Source organism: Cryptomeria japonica, chromosome 7 (genome assembly GCF_030272615.1).
Source record: "Cryptomeria japonica chromosome 7, Sugi_1.0, whole genome shotgun sequence".
Taxonomy (NCBI): domain Eukaryota; kingdom Viridiplantae; phylum Streptophyta; class Pinopsida; order Cupressales; family Cupressaceae; genus Cryptomeria; species Cryptomeria japonica.
In genome coordinates this window covers 695,305,690-695,327,652 of record NC_081411.1, presented here as the reverse complement: position 1 = coordinate 695,327,652, position 21,963 = coordinate 695,305,690, and the positions used below count along the sequence as shown (strand labels likewise).

The 21,963-nt window shown below is 32.1% G+C and overlaps 1 protein-coding gene across 1 annotated transcript; it reads right to left on the bottom strand.

The window, feature by feature from the left end:
- Positions 1–5,756: 5,756 nt before the first annotated feature.
- LOC131033055 (transcription factor WER-like) lies at positions 5,757–8,265 on the bottom strand. Its single transcript, XM_057964177.2, has 3 exons — positions 8,136–8,265; positions 7,688–7,817; positions 5,757–6,225 (listed from the first exon to the last, which is right to left on the bottom strand). Exons 1-3 carry the CDS (start codon positions 8,263–8,265, stop codon positions 5,757–5,759), a joined length of 729 nt encoding a protein of 242 aa, XP_057820160.2.
- Positions 8,266–21,963: the final 13,698 nt, after the last annotated feature.

Below are 21,963 nucleotides of genomic sequence, written 5' to 3'. Positions count from 1 at the left end.
TTGAAATTTATTTTGAGCATCATTAGTGGAGGAATTAGTGCCATGTCTAATAATCTCCTCATTAACAACCTTCAAATCATTGGCAACTACCTCTTTTTCATGAAAAATATTCTTAAAGACCAATTTATTCAAAGCCATAATTTGAGATTTCACAAATTTCAGTTTGGAATAAAATTGAAACATCTTAGTACCTTTGCAAAATGGAGCACTTATCCACCATTTCTTTAATAAAGAAAGAAAATGAGGATGAGTGAACCACATTTTCTCAAACTTAAAAGAAGGTCTAACAGAGGGAACATGCCAATTTATCAAAATTGAGCAAAATTGGGAAATGGTCAGAATCTGAGGTAAGAATCTCAGAAGAAAAGGAAAAGTTGCTCAAATGTAGGTTTAGGGAAATAAGAAATCTGTCAAGGTGAGAGGCAATCTGGCATTTAGATCTCCTATTAGTCTAAGTGAAAGAACCATTAGAAGGGAAAATATCGAATAATGCACTATCTTGTAGTAAGGAAGGAAAGTCATCAATAACCTTCTGAGTTGTAGGATTACCCCCTCTTTTTTCATCCGAGGAAAGGAGAGCATTAAAATCACCCCCAAGCACAATAAAAAAATCATCATATCGTAAAAACATTTCAGATAAGGAATCCCATAGGTCGGTTTTATCTAAAGGATAAGTCGGACCATAAATATTTAACAGAACAAAAGAGACTTCAAACTAGTCAACCTTTAACAATTGCCAATGAGAAGCAAAAGATAACATCTCAACTTTGATTGATTTAGGATTCCATAAAGTTATAAGACAACCAGAAGCACCCAAAGAAGGAACTTGAATAGCTTTCCAAAGGGACCATTTGGAAATTATGTTATCAAAAGAATCCTGAGAAAGTTTAGACTCTTGCAATTAGATGATATCCACTTTTGAAGAATCAAGAAATTTCTTTATCCTTCCCCTTTTGTCAAGGGCATTTAAGCCCCTAACATTCCAAGATAAAATCCTCATTTATCACAAGGAGAGCAACATGCCCTCCTTGTTTTGACTTGGGAAGAAAATTTCTCTACAATAGTGGATTGAATACCAATAGCAATCTCCTCCTTGATTTTCGCCAATTTTGGTTTCCGACCCCTCTTCTTAGGAGTTTTAACAATAGGGGGGGAAACAGAAGGAGATTGCTCCAAGGCTAACTTCTGAGAGAAATCAAACCCATACACATTAGAAACAGTTGAAGAAGGACTATCAATAAGATCTACAACCACACCTTCAACTGAATTTGGCTGAGAGGAGGAAACGTGACAACCATCATGGACAGGCCCCAAAGAGGCAGATGCAGAAGAAAAAGAAAATTCGGGAAATTCCTTTGCAACAATCTCATCAAATAGATTAGAAGAAACTGAAAATAAAATATCTGAAGCAATAAGCTGAATCTTCTTTTCAGAAATGGAAAGAGAAGAAGGAGACCTTGGAATGGGCAAAAAAGAATCACTATCAAAAATCAAACTATGAACAATTTTGGTATCATCCAGGCAGACCCACAAAAGAAGAATGAGGAGAAGAATTAATAGAGCAATGATTTGTGCAACCATTCGAAGGTAACAACAATTTTGGAAATGAAACCAAAGGACAAGAAATTTGAAAAAAACTCGCAGAGAAGAACAAAAAAGGTTCAAAACGAAATTCAGAAGACCAATAATCCTTGAAAGGACTAGGAAGAAACTTAACCAAGTTTGAAGAAATGGAACAAAACTGACGAATGACAGACAAAACAAAGAAGAACATGACCAAAGAGAAGAGAAAAGTAAAATCCATCAGGGGCACATCACATACTATATATCCAAAAAAGGAACGAGAGATGTAACAGAAAGAGGTAAAGGGGCAGAATCCTTAACATTATGATCCTTCAAAGACTGATGATCCTTACTTTTAAAAAAGGAACAATGGCAAAAATCAGATGAAAAATCTGAACAAACTTGTAAAGGTGCATCAGAATCACCACAACATTGAGAGGTGAAATGGCCAAGTAACGGAGCACAAGAATTAATAGCGATCGAATCTTGAATTACGCTGAATCCACACACCATATTTGGAGCAAATAGTAATCTCAGAGGGAATGGGTTTAGATAGATTTAATAACAAACAAACCCTAACTGGAAGATGAGGTCATTCGAAAGGAACTAAATCATGCTTAATAAAGATGCCCAATTTGTTTGCCAGGATTTCAACCATATACACATCATGATACTCCAAAGGAAGACCCGGGAAAGTTACCTAGAAGGGCATATACTGTGGCTTCGCTGATTGAATATCAAAATAAGGAGACCAAGCATAGGTAAAAATTCCTATCCCAAAACAAAACCACCCTTTAAATCTATGCACAATATCCCTATACTTTTCAGAATCGAAAATCACAGTGAAATATAGAGAATCTTTATCAAACAGAAATAAATCCTTCATACCATCCCACTTAGACTTTGCCCATGTTAACAATTTACCAAAAGAAGACAGAGAAAGAAGCTTAACAATGAGGGCAGTAGAACGCAATAACTTCACAGAGTCCTGAATCATGTAATCAGGGAATATAACCTTATAGTGCACAAAAGAATGCGGATTACCCCTTATCAAATTGGAAAATGCAGAGGGAGAGTTATGGGGAAGTGGATTTGGATGGAAGGGAGCTCGTTTAGTAACATGAATGTCATTCGGGGAAGAAAGGAAGTGAGGGTTAGAAACCAAAGTGTTATTTGGCCAGGTGACATAAGATGGGAGGGAAGGATTACAATCCTGGGAGGAAGATCCAGAAGAAGCTAAGGGGGAAAAACCATCAGAACGCGGGGAGCCATCACAAATGTCGAATGGCGGTTGAGGCAAAACATATCTATGGTTCCTAGGTTTTTTAGAACCAAAAAAGGAATGAAAATGCTTAAAAGGAGTCTTTGGGTGATCAACAGGAGAAGGACCCAGAATACCTTGAAATATTAATGCCTTGGGAATAGAAGATTTATAATAAGAACGTGAAGGTTTTGGAATAGAATTACTTGTAAATTTGCGAAAATATGACGAAGCCGACAAGAATTTGTCATAAGCCAAGTCACGCCAGCAACCATCCTTGACAACCCATTGAGGAGAATGATTAGAAGTTTGTAACTGAGCCAAATCATGGTCCTCAAATGGCACATCTGCCCATTGCATCTACCTATCCGCCATTCCTAGGGGTTTCTTCAAATATCCCTGGATGCCATCACCGTCTGCCATCCTCTCGAAACAATAACAGCAGATTAGGAATGATAAATGCCAATCTGAGTTCGTGCAATGCAAGGATTACAAATTATGCCAAGAAGGGTTGGATTGAAGATGCCCGCAAATTGTTTGACCAAATGCTCGAACAAGATGTGATCACATGGACTGCAATGCTTTCCGGGTATTCATAGAATGGAAGGGTGGATGATGTGCGCAATTTGTTTGACAAAATGCCTCAACGGAATGTGATCTCCTGGACTATAATGTTATCTAGCTACGTACAGAATGGGAGGATCAAAGAAGCTTGCATTCTGTTTAGCCAAATGCCTGAGAAGAATGTGGTTTCATGGACCACGATGCTTGCAGGTTATATTCAGGAGGGAAAATTGGAGTTTGCGCATGACTTGTTTAATCGAATGCCAAATTAATATTGCCTGGCAGGTTTTTCTCCTAATCCTCATCTGGACAGATATGTGTCTTGAAAGCTAAAGCTAACTCTTTTAATTTATTAATATTGAAAAATTATAAAATTATGTACCTAAAAATATAATTATTATATGACAACAATGTTAGTAGTTATTGAAAGATAAATTCAATATTAAGAAATAAAAAATATTATAAAATTGAAAGTAAGTATAGTCAAATTCTTAAATAAATTAAATTTGAAAAATTGAAATTGCATTTTTAATAAATTTTTAGAACAAAAATAAATTATATTAAAAAATTTAATGAGGGCAAATATTAGTAATAGCATATTAAAAAATTGGAAGCATAAATATTTTACAAATTAAATCACAAGTAGCATCAAAATATGTTAATTCAAAGTTTTATAATATATTACATAAATACTTATAAAGTATTGTATTAGTTCAACTTTTCCAAAAACAAATTCTCAACTATTTATTTATTAAATCTAACATTAAGAAACTGATATATCTTAATTTTCAAACAACTATTAAAAAAAATCAATTTTTTTTTTGAGAATAATTCAATGTAAAATCAAAATCCTAAAAAAATAAATTATTTCACCTATTTTTTTCATGTAGAAAATGTAACCATCTCACTTAAAAAAGCACTTTTGTATGAAAAAGATATCTAAAAACAAGGAATTTTTAATTAAAAATATTAAATACACTAATTCTTAAATTTGATTTGTTCATAATATTAAAATTGATAAAACAAATGCATACTATAACGTGCTGCCACTAGATGGAGTAGTGGGAAACAATATAAAATCGTCTTACTTCCAATAATTGCAGTTTTGTAAGACATGTTTAATTAAGTGTGAGATTTTGCCAAGATCAAGAGCTGAATGAAAAGTACAAAATAGATAGACAAGATATAGGACAAGAATAAACTGTATTCTCATCAATAGATAAAAAATGGTTGTTCAATACAATGAATATGAGCCTACATATATAGGCAAGGCAATATGGATATGTGAGCACACAAACATGACATGTGGCTCAATAAGAAACAAGGGTAGGTAGGAAATAGGTGTGGTATGTAGGAGAAACAATAAAATATTCCACATGAGGTGGATCACCCACCGAAGGTGGAATTATCAGTCCACAATGAGTGGATATGATAGAGTAGTAACAAGATCACACCATAAAAGGTGGAAATTCTCCTACACACACTATCCCAATGTGCCACAAACACCCAAGTGTCTCATACCCAAACTACTATGAAATGGATTATCCTAAGTAAACTTAAGTAAGTAAGGTGTAATAATATCTAACATGAATAATTAATTACACCAACAGATAGAATGGTACATTAAAGCTACCAAAGCCAACCAAAGAAAATGAACGATCAGTATTAATTCGATCTTTAATTGCATTAAATGAATTAAAATATCTAATATATTAAAAAAAATTACATAGATTAATAAAAGGGATTAATAAAAGGGATTAAGCTAATAGAAAAATATGCAAAGGATGCATAAATATATTGCCTTTGACAAAATCTAGTATTAGGATTACATCAAGTTTTAAGTCCATAATAAAAAAATAATTACAAATACCACTATCAAAAACAAAAACATCTTACGAATCCACAATCAGACAAACAGATCTGAAGATCTTAGACACTTAAATATCTTTACAAACAACACATTCTATAATATTTTTATTGAATGTGAAACATAATATCCTTGGTATCAATAACTATTAAATTGATCATTGTCTATGAAGAAAACACTTTCCTGGTGTTCCTACAAGACAATAAAGCACATATAATACACTACATATCTTAGAAAAACAATAATAATAAAGATATTTATTGGAAACCAATTAAATTATTCAACCATAAGTGGAAACCAACAACAAATAAAGCACCCACACACAATGAATATTCTAATAACAGCTTATTTATTCATATGAAATTGAGAGTCTTAATAGGGTGCATTACAACTAAATTATGTAGGACTACAGAATCAAATTGGAAATGACTATTTAATATCTAGGACGAATCAATGCGTAAGTTATCTTTAAATACCATAAAATAAAACACTGGAATAATATTATTCCTCTTCGAATTCTAAGATTTGTCTTAACAACTGTAAACTTGATTTCAGCGAATATTGTAATCCCGATTGATCATGGTTATCAAGCATTTTGACTGCAAAACTCGTGTCTTCTATTACGTCGCTCTCAACACTCTTTCCCAGATCTATAATGCTTTCCAAGGAACCAATTTCATCCAAGTATTTGTTTTCAGTCAAGGCATGCAGATCATCACTGAAACAAAAGTTATGATCTTCCTTCTCCTTAATATCAGGAGAACTATCAAACCCATCTGATATTAACGTTCCAGGACTTGTCAATGGCTTTGTTTCCATGGCTATACCATTATCTTCAATATAAGTAGAAGAAGAATCTCTTGTATTAGAATTGTGAGATTTTGCAACCCTCTTGTTGAGATGAGTATTCCAGTAGTTTTTTATTTCATTATCTGTTCGACCAGGAAGACGTTTTGCTATCAGTGCCCATCTGCCATTCATCACAAAAAATCATCCAAGAATCGTGTCAGCAACTTTTGAGATTGATATATAGATTAAGGAGGACGATGCTTTGCTTTTCCATTCTAAGATTACCATGTAAACTAAGAATGATAATATTTTATTGTTACTTTTCCCTTTTCCTTCAAATAAAATGGTTTTACTTGTTATTGGAGCAATCAGCAATAGTATGATTCAATTTATAAGAACAATCACAAATAATTTAAAAGTTTTCAGAATTTAGAAGATAAGGTGGTCTGATTAGGGAGTACTGTGTTCTTTTTCACAAGCACACAAAATCTATTAAATAAGAAACGTTTCTTGAATTTGATAAGGAAATCAGTAGTAAAGTATTTCCCAAAAGAATCCGTAACAAACATAATAACCTCTCATCCAAGAGCTCCAACAACAGATAGATTTGATAGTCGAACCCAAATAGAAAACTTGATGGAGTCACCATTCTTTGGATTAAAACCCAGAGACCAAATGTTTTAGACATAAACAAAAATAAAAAAAATAAGAGAGAGATATTGTGATGAGTCCTTGAGCAATCTTAAAGACTGGAAAAATGAAAAAAAAGAAAAATTATTCCACAAAATGAAACTATTGATTGTTGACCATTAAATAGAAGTGTTGAATTAAAATATCTTTAATGAAAAACCTCCCTCCATAAAACATTTCAATCATTTTTTTTTCCCTAAGATCATCATCATATACTATTTCAAACATCGATTGGTCTTTCCTTCTACAAACTTACTACCTAAAAAAATGAAATTAATGAATCTTGAAAGTATTCTTCTTATAGTATACTGGAATGCATAAAGTGGGTACATGCTTTTAACTAAAGGGATACTGTCTCAACTAGTGGAAGAGATAATGATGTTTTAAGTTAAACTACATTAAATAAAGCAATGTTTTCTTGTGGAAAAGACTTTATTAATTTTGGGAGATTCTTATATGGATCATGGAGAATAATCCCAAATGTTGATGATGAAAAGTTATCATACACAGCGAATAATCTCTGTATTTAACCTAAATTAATATAAATTTTGGGTTCTCTGAGAACAGGTGTGTTTTGAAAGTTATGAAACTCAGCTAATAATTTCTGTATTTAACCTAAATTAATATAAATTTTGGCTCTGCCTTTATAGATCAAAAAAAATAAAGTTATCATACACAGTTTAAAATCAGAAGTAGAAAAATCTAATATAATGACACATAAAAATTACATGACTCTGAATCCTTGTTTTTATTATCCTTTTGACACTCCATAGACATACCCATTCCCCTTTTATTGATATCTCTTTATTATAAACTGCGTTTCTTATCTGAAATATTTAAGTTTTTTATATATTAATAATTATCAAATTTAAAAATTAAAATTAATAGAAAACTCAATACAATAAGTATCTTATCTCTTTATAAGCACTATATCAAACTCATTTTATATGTACCTATTGCCAAGCAGACGATGCATTTTAATAATGAGGTCATCTTCAAATGGGGAAATATCTCCACGTTTCATATTAGGGCGAAGATAATTCATCCATCGCAATCTGCAGCTCTTTCCACTCCGTTTTAACCCTACAAATCCAACATCAATTCATTTCTCCATTCATCAATTAATTCTGATCAAAATTGCATTCAATTTTTTAATTAAAAACGTCTTGCAGAGATTTTAATCAGAAATATATTTTTCCAAATCTCAAAACCTTAACTCAATCTAGTTGTTCAAGACACCATATTGATAGATGATATGTTTGTAAAAAACGTCTTACACAGTTTTTAATCAGAATTTTTTTCCTAGTTCATAATATAATATTCATCGAAATTTTAGGTCATCACTGAGAAATAAAATAAACATCATCACTGAGAATAAAATGGACATTAACAAAACATTACCTGTTTTGATTGGCACATAATTCCATAGACAATCGCCATGGTTTTTTATGTAATTAGCTAAAATAGAATCTTCCTCGGCATTCCAGGCCCTTCTGTGGGAATCTATTGAAGGGCAAGGAGACCTCCCCATCTCAGATTCAATTTACCATTCTCCTCCCTTATCATTTTAAAGACGAGTAAAGATGAATAAGCTTCTGAAACAAACAAACAAACCAACAAAAAACTCCGTGACAATAGTACAATTATTTCAGTGTTAAACCAGCATGTTAATTGACATACTGTGAATTTTTTTAACGTTTTCAGAGAATTCAAAACTGTTAAAAAACACAAACAAAACGTGCATCTACCATTCTCTCTTGAAAAAGACGACTGCTCAATCACCATCATTCTAGCACGGATTATTTTTACCGTAGCATTAAATAATACCTTCTATTATTTATAATAAAATTGGATCATGAATTAATCTCATTCTAAAGGTTGTTCATCTTTCATTATCAATGGTTATAAATAATAGGGTTCACGCAATTTCATATGGCTGGGCTTAATCAACACACACTAAACCAGCTTTAATCAACACACTCTAAATACTCATTGTTTAGTGGTTGGACCATTCTCTTTTCCTTCTTCTGTTTGGAATAATTTTTTATTTTTTATTTTTTATTTTTTTGCTGTTTCTTTTGTTCTTTATCCCATGTGTCAGGTGAGACGTGAATTTAAGTATGGGCTTAAGCATCACAGACATATAATAGTAAAATATAAAAACTAAATTTTGAAATAAATTTTTTATTACATTAATTGGGTTGATTTCTTATATATCTATAAGACTATAAATAATATATTTAAATAATAATTTATTGTTGGATTTATTAAAAAAATATTGTAATATTATTTTTTAATACAAATAAATAAGCATTGGAATCTTATAATTCAACTACTCTTATGATCATTAGTTAAAATATCTAATTATGTTTTAACCTAACCCTTAATTAAAATGCCGAAGGTAATAGAGAGAACTGAACCAATACTATATTTCCTTATTCAATCAAATATGTGTCATAGAAGATTTCAATACTATTATAATGAATTAATACCATCAATAAGTAATAAAATGTAGAATAATTTGATTTTATCATATTCATTAGGAATGGAATTGTAGAGCAATACATCATTAAATGAAAGTAAAATTAAAAAATAATAACAATAAAAAATTGTGAGATGCAAATATACGTGGTTCACCTAATATGAGCTATGTCCACAAAGAAACATCAAGTCTTTCTCTTTTATTTTTCCAACAAAATGAAGGGATGCAACATATAACCTATAACACATCCACTATAATTTCCTTTTCTCTTTATCACAATCTCCACACACATTATAATACAATTTTTTAATAAAATAACATTGCTTTCTATGGAAAGATAAGCCAAAATAACCTCTTTTGTCAAAATTGTGACCTAATGAAGAGCAATTCAAATTTACCATGTAAAAAAAAAATTTAACAATTTAAATATGTATGTAAAATTTGACTTTGATAAAACTTCCTCCAAACCCTCACTAGAGGAATAGGCCCCCTCCTCTAGAACTTTGCAAGGGGTACCCTACACCCCTTAGATAAAAATGGGCTCCAAAACCAACAAGATTATGCTATATAACCAACAATATTCTTGAAAGAAGGTGGTGAATAAGGACTTCTTGAATGAGTTTATTCCATCCTTTTAAAGTTTAAAAATATTATAATTAAAGTAGTTTTCAGAATTATAAAAAAAATGATACTACTCTAGTATATCAATCTTAACTTTCACTACTTATAAGATGTTAATTCTAATATGTTTTTAATTTTGAAGTTGGTCAACTATAAGAAAGCACAAAACCCTTTTTAGGTCCTAGTTCCCTTGGCAATTTCTTAGCTACCCACATGGACATCATAGAGAAAGTGCAATATATCTAGTCAAGAATCTTATTTATTGTTCTTGGTCAAAACATGTTAGAGTCAATGTCATTCTACCAGAGAAATAACTAAAAGTATATGAGCATGGTTAGGAAGACTTCATTTAGGGAAAATGAAGCTTCATAAACTTGTACAATAGAAATAGCTTGTATAAGATTTAAAAACAAATATATAGAGTGATGGAAGGCAAGGAGACATAATATTTTCACATGGGAAACTATTTTTGTTGAAAAATCCAACATATATTTTTACATATTTATGCCATAACTCAACTATTCTCTAATATAATAATACACTCTCTCTCTTCACCTTTAAGCATATGGAGAGTTCCCAAGGGATTGACATAGTTTCTTAGTAATTTTTAATTGGGTGGATTAAGGATTTGGGTCTTGAAGGTTTGGAGGTCTTAATTGTGATGATACTTTATGAGATAGTTATAGGTAGGGTGTGAATAAGTGTTGGTTTGGTAAATGATGTCTCGGTGTATTGAAAGTTACGATGTTTATCTATACTCACAAATTATTTATTTATATTTGACAAGAAATAAATCAAATCTCACCAAAATGAAGAGAGTATAAAATTCTTGTACAAAAACCATAGGTATATAAATTAAATAATGCAATTAGATAATTACCATAAGATTAAGGATTTGGGAAAATGACTTTTTGGAATAGATTAATTAGATAAATGATACTTGGTTGGATTTTCTTCAATAAAAAGTGCAGTCAAGATGTTCATTCAATGGAATTATCAAAGAATAAAAAAATAAGAATAATCAAATAATTAAAAATCTGGAAATTGAACATCTATTGTTCTAGGTCATTTCTCAAGTGTAAAATCAATTGCACAAATATGGATCTAACCTATATAGCCATAGATCTAATCTAGAGCATGTATTTGAACAAGTTGGGTGTATATTTGAATTATGTTGTTATCTATTAAAACTTGTTCACATGTTTTTTAATGATATTTGAATGTACATGTACCATGCAATGACACTCCTTGGGAGATTCTTACGTAAAGATTTATCTCCTTTGTCAAAGCTCCAGGATATTGAGTCTACATTTTTTGGAATGATCATTTTAAGACAATAAGAAAACATGCATAAATTATGCAAGACGTAGATACAAGTAGCTATATGTAATATACGTGTTTAGAATTTAAGTTGTTTTGATGCTAGATAAGTGTCCAATTAAATCTTTCAGTGGTATGAATTCATTCAATTACTTTTCAAATACAATTCCAAAAGGTATAAATGAAACAGTTCATTCATGAAATCAAAAGATAATGACTGATTAGAAACTATTTCCTATATGTTAGTGAATTTTTTTATTTTCACGCATTCATCCACTCATTCTATTTCATCATATGTTAGCTATGATCAGATATCCACATCATGTCCACATCATTTGTAGATGAATCATGCAATTCTTTGTTTATATTAGCTTTAGGTAAGTAGCATGTGGGAAGGTATTTATTACGTTTTGTAAGATATTTTATATCTAATTCACTTTACATATTTTTAAATATTCAATTGTTTTAGGAAAGTAGCATGTGGTGAGATATTTATCATGTCTAGCCTTGGTGGAATATTTGTGACCATCTAATTCTCTCTACACATTTTTTAATATTTGTTTGTTGATTTCCTAAAGATAACCTAAAATACAATGAAAAATATGTTAATGGTGGATGGAATCCCCTAGATACTTTGTACCTTGTTAATCTATGGATAGTCAAACCACCAAGACATGCCTTCTCTCCCATCTACTACAAATTTTGTCACTTCGCAATCTTTGACTATTGTGTAAATGTTGCATGATTTGGACTTGTTAGTGAACAGATTTGTCCTTTGAAGATAACTATACAAATAAACTCAAAATGCCTAGAATGAAGGACAAAAGTACTAACAGTTGGATAGATTATCATTGAAGTGATAATCTTCCTCTAAATTGAGAGGTACAACTCCCTCTTAGAAGATTTACAAGGAATTAAATTGTTGATATAATTTTAACTAGAAAGCAATAAAGAAAAATAACATTCATCCATAGCCATGAAAATGAATGTGAAAGACTTACAAAATAGATATAAATGAAGACCATTAAAGCAAAGTTTAATTTTCTGCACTTATGGATAACATTTGGACTAAAAACTAATGGAGAAAGTCATTGCTCCAATATGGCTTACTTTCAAGCACACAGACTTGTAATAAATCCACATACACAATTGATTATAATAGAAAAGATATTAATAAACAACTGCAAAGGCTCAAAGTCCAGATACAGTCATGAGAAGAATATCAGCAACACAAAGATTGAAGATATCATCTGCATTCTATTCATGTCTAAAAATCAACTCAAAGATTGATATTTTCTCTACAAAGCATTGCTTAGAAAAGCTTCAACTCCTCCCTTACAAATAAAAATCTACTCTCCCTCACCCACAGGCTGCTGGAAGAAAATAAAAAGAAGAAGAACCCCTCCTCTTTCAATCCTTTCACAATAAATAGTTACATGAAATCTTTATTCAGTTTTTATAACCGAATCTTGAAAAACCTTTTCACTTACGCTTTTCACTTTCCCCATTACTCTTTTTTTTATAACATAAAATATTTATAAACATTAGAAATATAATTCTCTAAAGTTTATAATAATATTTGGACAAGTGGCACTTGAATATTTTAACTCAAAATAAAAATATTCATTATGTTGGGCGAACAGAAAATATTTGTGACAGACAAAATCTCTCTCGATACGGGGGCCATAACTTTCATTTCTACCGTTGGATCTTTCTCAATTTTTTATATGTTGGCCACAACCTATTTTTCTGCATTCTAACTAGAGAGATTTCAAAAATAATATTTGAGTAAAAAGATACAAGCTACTATGTGCAGGTCTATATGACTGTCATAAAATCAAACCTACAGAGCTTGAACCTTGAACTTCATCGAACAGTTTGAACATCACTGAACTGTTTGAACTAGGTTCAAACGGTTCATAGTTTGGAGAAAGAGTATATGAAATATCACTTGCGACCGTGAAATAGAGCTGCTGCAAAACACTTAAATGAACGTTAGCCCGAAAATGTCTTAGACGCAACTTAGAAACTGTGGTACCTAAATGAACACTACGAACTCTATTCAAGAAGGTTCAAGGGGGTTCATGAGGTTCATGAGGTTCAACAGACCATTAAAACTTAACACTAAGGATTTAGAAATGATTTAGAGGAGGATTAGGGATTGAACCAACAAATTTTTAACAAGACAAGGACTCAACTAAAAATTTTGCAAGGCGACTCACTCTTGTTATAAGGTACGAATGACAAGGTAACATTGGCTCTGATTGGGGACTGGGACTGTAAAGGACTAGGAGAATCCAGAATGTCTTTAGAAGAGATCAGTGCCTAACCATTGGGCAACAAAGTCAAGAAAAACAAAGCACATGGAGCTTCTTGCAGAGGGCAGAGGCAACAAGGAAAAACTAACAAGTCAAAACCCACACTAAACCAAGGCTGAAAATTAAAACAAGCTGCACCTAGATCACACCAAAAATATTATTTATAAAAATATACAGGTAGGAAAATCCCACCATGAGAAATGGAGCCAAGAACTTCTTACACAAAACCATCCACCGGTTGGGATAAGAAGGAGCCTTTTTTGAAAAATGGCTTGTGTTCAAATGAAGCAACCCAAAACCATGCTCTTCTGGTAACTTCTTCAATGTTGAACACCAAACTAACAATACGCAGGAACTTTGTGAACACACATTCATGCCCAAAAAGCCATGTTTCATCATGAACTTCTAGATTTTCTAGAAATATCTGCACAGTACTTCTCATATAATGTTCTATTTTTGGCTGAAAGAAGTAATGCTTAGAAATTCCTAGGGAAAAGGCTGCATCATTCTCACAATCACCACTATTAAGACCATCATTCTTAAAATAATTTTCAGCATTTGAACTAATCTCAAAATAGAGAGACACTTCATCATGCATGGGATCCAACTTAGCTGAAACAACTTCAACGTCTTTTACTGAAATTAAATATGCAAATTCCCTATCCAAACTTAATGCATGAAATGAATTAATACCTAATCCTTCTCCTTGAAATCCCCTTCTTCAATGGATGACAAGAACTTCTCTATGATCTCTTCTTCACAAAAAGAAGTACTATCCAAACTGGCCAACAGTTCTTGGGACTGCAACTTTTCATTAGGAAGACATAATATTGCTTTACTGTCAAAATGAAATGATTCCACGAAGGACTCATCACAAGATTTTAAACATAAAGAATCATTTTCATCAATTTCATGTATAAGTTTGAAAGCTTCATACTCTGGTTGCATGTAACTCTGAAAATTTTCATCCTTTATACTTTTTGGAACAAGATAACTTTCCATACTATCAAAATTGAAAGTTTCTATTTCTGGGTAAGAGAAAGATCTCAAAAAAACTTTTTCATTCAAGTTCATAGGTTCTCCAATGTTGTCTTGATTATTCTCACTTACCATTGTTTGACTTTCATGAGATTTAATTGTTTCTTATTGAACTTCTCGCTCATTCAAGACAAGGTAATTGTAGGAGTGAGATGAAACTGAGATGACCGGAGCCTCATCATCATCAAATTTTAATTCTTCTTTCAGCTGCAATATTTTCTTTGCATAAACTTGCAAGATTCTTGTCTTTTCTTTCAATTATTTCAATTTGTGAAATCTGATGCAAAGACTTCTCCATAGAAGAGTGGATGTATGATCATCTTCCACACTTATATTATTTCTAACTGCACGAGAAATACTTTCTTTGTAATGCTCCAAGAAGTCATGCAGTATTTTATCATCTATTGCAACAATTTCCAAGATCGAAGGATCTAGTCTTTTCCCTTTTCTCATTTCTCTTGCCTTGAGCATGATGTTTATATATAGAGTCGCCAATCTCCTGCACAAAGATAAATCTACAAATCTGAGGAAAGAAAATGCACTAGTCTTTGAATCTGAATCCCTAGAAGAGTCATCAAAAATCTATTAGTGAATAGATTTGTCCTTCGAAGATAACTATACAAATAAACTCAAAATGCCTAGAATAAAGGACAAAAGTACTAACAGTTGGATAGATTATCATTGAAGTGATAATCTTCCTCTGAATTGAGAGGTTCAACTCCCTCTTAGAAGATTTACAAGGAATTAAATTGCTGACATGCTTTTAACCAGAAAAAAATAAAGGAAACTAACATTCATCCATAGCCATGAAAATGAATGCCAAAGACTTAAAAAATAGATATAAATGAAGACCATTAAATCAAAGTTTAATTTTCTGCACTTATGGATAGCACTTGGACTAAAAACTAATAGAGAAAGTCATTGCTCCAATATGGCTTACTTTCAAGAACACGGACTTGTAATAACTCCACATAAACAATTGATTATAATAGAAAAGACATTAATAAACAACTGCAAAGGCTCAAAGTCCAACTACAGTCATGAGAAGAATATCAGCAACACAAAGATTGAAGATATCATCTACATTCTATTCATGTCTGAAAATCAACTCAAAGATTGATATTTTCTCTACAAAGCATTGCTTAGAAAAGCTTCAACTCCTCCCTTACAAATAAAAATCTACACTCCCTCACCCACAGGCTGTTGGAAGAAAAAAAAAAAAAAAAAGAACCCCTCCTTTTTCAATCCTTTCACAATAAATAGTTACATGAAATCTTTATTCAGTTTTTATAACCGAATCTTGAAAAACCTTTTCACTTACACTTTTCACTTTCCCCATTACTCTTTTTTTTATAACATAAAATATTTATAAACATTAGAAATATAATTCTCTAAAGTTTATAATAATATTTGGACAAGTGGCACTTGAATATTTTAACTCAAAATAAAAATATTCATTATGCTGGGCGGACTGAAAATATTTGTGACAGTCAAAATCTGTCTCGGTACGGGGGCCATAACTTTCGTTTCCACTGTTGGATCTTTCTCAATTATTGTTATGTTGGTCGCAACCTAGTTTTTTGCATTCTGACTGGAGAGATTTCAAAATATATTTCTGAGTAAAAAGATACGAGCTACTGTGTGCGGGTCTATATGACTGTCATAAAATCAGACCTGCGGAGCTTAAACCTTGAACTTCATCGAACAGTTTGAACATCACTGAACTGTTTGAACTAGGTTCAAATGGTTCACAGTCTAGAGAAAGAGTATATGAAATATCACTTGCAACCGTGAAATAGAGCTGCTGCAAAACACTTAAATGAACATTAGCCCGAAAATGTCTTAGATGCAACTTAGAACCTGCGGTACCTAAATGAACACTATGAACTTTGTTCAAGATGGTTCAAGGGGTTCATGAGGTTCATGAGGTTCAACAGACCATTGAAACTTAACACTAAGGATTTAGAAATGATTTAGAGGTAGATTAGGGATTGAACCAACAAATTTTTAACAAGACAAGGACTCAACTAAAAATTTTGCAAGGCAACTCACTCTTGTTATAAGGTACGAATGACAAGGTAATAGGACTATAGTCTCATTTGTACTTTCATGGTGCCACCTTTATTTTTTAATATGTGTAATACTATTTTAAAAATGGTAATTTAGACATGTATTCATAGAATCTAAAATTAAAATTAAGGGATTGTTTATGTTGTGAATAAAAGTGGGATTTGTAATTTGAACTTTTACAATTAAATAATTTAAATTAGTTGTTCTTAAGTTTGTATTATAATTTTTAAAATAATCAAATTACTAAATTATTCAATTATTTTAATTAATTAGTGATTTTACATTTTAATTATATTACAATAAGAGAAATTATTCGCTATAAAATATTTTTACAATAAAAATTTAATTGATTAATTTGATTAGGAAAAAATAATACATTGTTGGTATTTTGGTATGGTTTTGTCATTGATGTCAACACCTACTAAATACACCTACTTTGGAGATCCAGCAACATTCACCGGCAAATAGTAAACTATGCAATAGTTACTGGTATATGATTAACCGGCAGGATATAATGTTCACCGGTACCTGCAATAACATGGAAGACACTTGGTAATGTCGAAGACATCATGTGGACACTTTATTTTGAAGTAATAATCATTGGTATATTCTTATTTGCATATTTTCTTTTTCCGGCAAATAGGTCCAGGTTATCTAGGGTTACACCGGCAGGTTTTCCAGATCAGCATGGCACGCTATGGACATGATTTATTATTGTTGTAAATGCATTAAGCCGACGTGTTCAATCGGTTATTGCATCGGATATTGTATTGTTTGTAAAATGTTTTTATTGTAATATCTTGTAGAGCCGACCTACTAAAATTGGTCTTAGGGTATGGCATAAATGTAAGATCTTATTTGTAAGATCAAGTGTGAAATGCGAAAAAGATTTAAGAAAGGGTATATGCGAGATCAAGTAGGGATATACACGAAGACATCATTTGAAGGTGAAGTTAGGTTTTTGTAGAAGCTTATCAGCATTACACCGGTACTGAATCTAGCATATGAAGATGCTATTTTGTGCAGTACATTCTTATTGGATTTAATCATCCAACTGTAGTCAGTGTGACTCCCATTTGTGATTGAGCAGTGAGCTCTAGGCTGTTGGCCTTTCTGTATGTGCAAACCCCTTTTGTACACTTACTATCTGTAGTAGTATCATCTAATTGTGGGTAAGGTTTCCCACCATGGTTTTTCCCCTTACAGGGTTTCCACGTACAAATATTGGTGTCATGTGTTGTGGATGACTTTGTGCTTATGTTTCATGCATTAATTCTTATCAGTATAGCAATTTACTGTTAACACTGTTTACCGGCATACTTAACTGATTTACCAGTATTAAGCATTAAGTTGGTTAATAAGTTTTTGGTTTAAATTTATTAGACAACTGATTCACCCCCCCCCCCCCCTCTCAATTGTCTCCGGGACCTACAATTGGTATCAGAGCCTAGTCCTCTTTTTGTAGAAGTTTAACAACTTGAGGAGATCCAATGTCTACTAATTATTTTAGAAAGGATAGTCCTAAACTTGATGGAACCAACTATGGGATATGGAAAATCAGAATGGAGACACATCCAAATTGCATTGGTAAAGATATTTGGGAAGTTACTAAGAATGGTTATACTGCTGCTGTAGCTGGTCAGACTACTCCCACTACTTTAGCCAAAGATGAAGAAAATGATTGCAAAGCAAGAGAAGCACTCTTGAGTGCATTATCAGATCAACAAATCATGAGATTATCAGATAGGTCCACTACGAAAGATATTTGGGATCATTTGGAAACACTGAATGAAGGAGATTCTACAGTCAAAATTGCAAAACTTGAAAGCTTCCGAGTCAGGTATGAACATCTGAAAATGGAAGAAGATGACAAGATTTCTGCTTTTATGGAAAGGGTAAATGAAATTGTGTTGGGTATCAAATTTTAATTGAGGAACCTTGAGTGAAGATGAGATTGTTTCAAAAATCTTAAGAGGTTTGCCATCGGCATATAAAATGAAAGTTACTGCCATAAATGAGTTGAGAACAATGCCTAATACATTAGTAACTAGGGATACATTGATTGGAAAACTTTCAGCTTTTGAAATTGAGGAATTTGGTCCTGTTACTATTATAAAAACTGATTTGGCCTTCAAAGCATCAACACCATCTGCTCCATCTTTTGACAAATCAGACTGGAGAGCCTTTTATGCAAGAGAACTTGAAGAAACCAGGAAGGAGAATGAAGAGCTTGAAGAACTTGAAGCACTATTTGCAAGAAAAATGCCAAAAGGCCCAATTGGAAGTAAGTATGAAGGTAAAGCACCCTTTAAATGTTTTAACTACAATAAGATTGGTCATATGGCTTCAAGATGCCTTAATAGACATGCTAGACTAAGAGAAGAAGCTAGAAGAACATACAAACCTAATCCTGAATATCAGAGATACAGATTTAAGAAAAACAAAGATAAATCTTGTTACATTGCTGATGAAGGTGTGATTGATGATTCTGATGAGGATCCAGTAGACAATGGATGGGTCTTTGTTGATATAATAGAAGATCAACCGATACCTATTGCTCAACCGGTAGAACAAGCCCTAGCAGCTAAAGTTGAATCAAAGGATGAATGGATTATTGACTCAGGATGCTCACATCACATGACTGGAGACAAAGGTAAATTCTTGAACTTTCAAGAATACAATGGAGGTTTAGTAAGATTCGGAGATGACAATGCCTATTCAATCAAAGGTAAGGGTTCAATATCTCTTGATGGTAAACATAACACTGAAAATGTCTACTATGTTGAAGGATTAAAACATAATCTTTTAAGTGTTGGTCAATTAGTTGAGAAAGGTTTTCAGTTACAATTTAAAAATGGAAAATGCAAAATCATGAATAGAACTGGTTTGGAAATTGCAACCGGTAATTAGACTAGAGGTAATATCTTTCATTTAAATAACAGTGAAAAGGCATGCTTAATTGCACATATAGATGAAAGTTGGCTATGGCATAAAAGACTATGTCATGTAAATTTTGATTGCATGGTAAAAATCAGTACTTCTAAGGCAGTTAGAGATCTACCTAAAATTGTGAAACCTCAGAATACAATTTGCAAGGAATGTCAATTTGGAAAACAAGTTAGAGCTAGTTTCAAAAGTATTCCAGAAAAAAACAATAATGCACTTGATTTAATTCACACTGATTTATGTGGTCCAGCTAGAACTAAAAGCTTACAAGGTGATAGATATTTCATGCTAATTATTGATGATTATTCTAGAATGTGTTGGGTTACTTTTCTCAGAGAAAAATCAGAAGCACTTGGGAAGTTCAAGCTATTCAAAGCAATGGTTGAAAATGAAACTGGTAAGAAAATTAAATGTTTAAGATCAGATCAAGGAGGAGAATTCACATCTAAAGATTTTAATACATTCTGTGAAGTAAATGGAATCAAAAGACAGTTATCAGCACCTCGGACACCACAACAGAATGGAGTTGTTGAAAGAAAAAATAGAACTATTTTGGATGCAGCAAGAAGTATGTTATCAAAAGCAAATCTACCACATGTATATTGGAGAGAGGCAGTAAGCACTGCTATCTATACATTCAACAAAGTTCACATCAAAGTTGAAACCGGTAAGACCCCTCATGAACTATGGTTTGGTAATACTCCTACTCTTAAGTATTTCAGAATTTTTGGAAGTAAATGTTATATTAGAAGAGATGAGTATATTGGCAAGTTTGATCCTAGAAGTGATGAAGGAATATTTCTTGTTTATTCATCTAAGAGTAAAGCATATAGATGTTTTAGTAAAAGATTACAGAAAATTGTTGAGAGTACAAATGTAAAGATTGATGAACAATTCAAAGGAACTTCAAGGTATATAGACTCTGAACCGAGAACAGAAGTTATGACAAATGAACCTACAATAAATCCACTGGTACAGAATGATGATCCAGTTATTCTGATATCATCAGAGGATTCCATAGTAATTGAAGAACAACAACAGAATAAGACACCCCGGTATGTAAGACTGAATCATTCTGAAGATCAGATAATTGGAAGCAAATTTAAAGGAGTCATGACAAGAGGAAGATTGGCAAATGAAGAGGTATGACTTATTTCTCAAATTGAACCATTATCTATCAATGAGGCATGTGAAGATAAATTTTGGATTAAAGCTATGGAAGAAGAATTAGGACAAACTGAGAAAAATAATACTTGGACATTAGTTCCCCGGCCTAAAAATAAAAATGTAATTGGAACCAAATGGGTATTTAGAAACAAACTCAATGAAGATGGTAAGGTTGTCAGAAATAAAGCAAGACTAGTGTGTAAGGGATATTCTCAGAAAGAAGGAGTTGACTACAATGAAACCTTTGCACCGGTAGCCAGAATTGAGGCAGTTAGATTATTCTTGGCCTTTGCAGCCCACAAGGATTACAAAGTTTATCAAATGGATATTAAATGTGCATTTTTGAATGGAGATCTTGAAGAGGAAGTCTATATTGAACAACCTGATGGATTTTCCTTGACAGATGACAATGATATGGTTTACAGATTAAGAAAAGCTCTGTATGGATTAAAACAAGCTCCAAGAGCTTGGTATGCAAGATTAGATAAGTATCTTTTAAAGATTGGTTTTACTAAAAGAAATGCAGATAGCAATTTATATTACAAAGTAACTAATGATGACATCTTGATTATGGAAGTATTTGTTGATGATATAATCTTTGGAGGAGAAGATGGATTATGAAAAAAAAATTCTCTTGAAATGTAGCATGAATTTGAATTGTCTATGATAGGAGAAATAAAATTCTTTTTAGGATTGCAAATTTAACAGACTGATAAAGGCATATTTTTTAGTCAATCTAAGTACTTGAAAGAACTACTTAAGAAATTTGGGATGGAGAACTCTAAACCGGTAAGCACACCTAAGACTACAAATGACAAATTATCTCAAAGGGATGAATCTACACTTGTTAATCCAACTGGATACAAATCTATGATAGGAGGTTTACTATATTTGACTCAAACCAGACCTGATATTATGAATGCAGTATGTATAGTTTCTATATTTCAGAGTAATCCTAGGGAAAATCATGAATCAGCAGTAAAAAGTATTTTTCGATACTTACAAGGCATAGCAAATCTTGGATTATGGTATCCTAAAGATGAAAATTTTGATCTATATGCATACATAGATGCAAATTGGGCAGGAGATGTGGATGATAGAAAAAGCACCACTGGAGGAGCATTCTTTCTTGGAAAGAGATTAGTTTCGTGGTTAAGTAAGAAACAGAGTTGTACATCTTTATCAACAGCAGAATTAGAATATGTTGCAGCAGCAACAAACTGTACATAGGTACTTTGGCTTAAGTAGATGTTGAAAGACATAAAGG

Bases quoted from the DNA above. Each gene is read 5' to 3' on its own strand.
- LOC131033055 (XM_057964177.2), bottom strand. From the start codon at position 8,265: ATGGGGAGGTCTCCTTGCCCTTCAATAGATTCCCACAGAAGGGCCTGG. The intron at 7,818-8,135 runs GTAATGTTTTGT...TTGGATTTGTAG, and splicing joins TTATGTGCCAATCAAAACAG to GGTTAAAACGGAGTGGAAAG. The intron at 6,226-7,687 runs GTACATATAAAA...GATGAATGGCAG, and splicing joins CATCGTCTGCTTGGCAATAG to ATGGGCACTGATAGCAAAAC.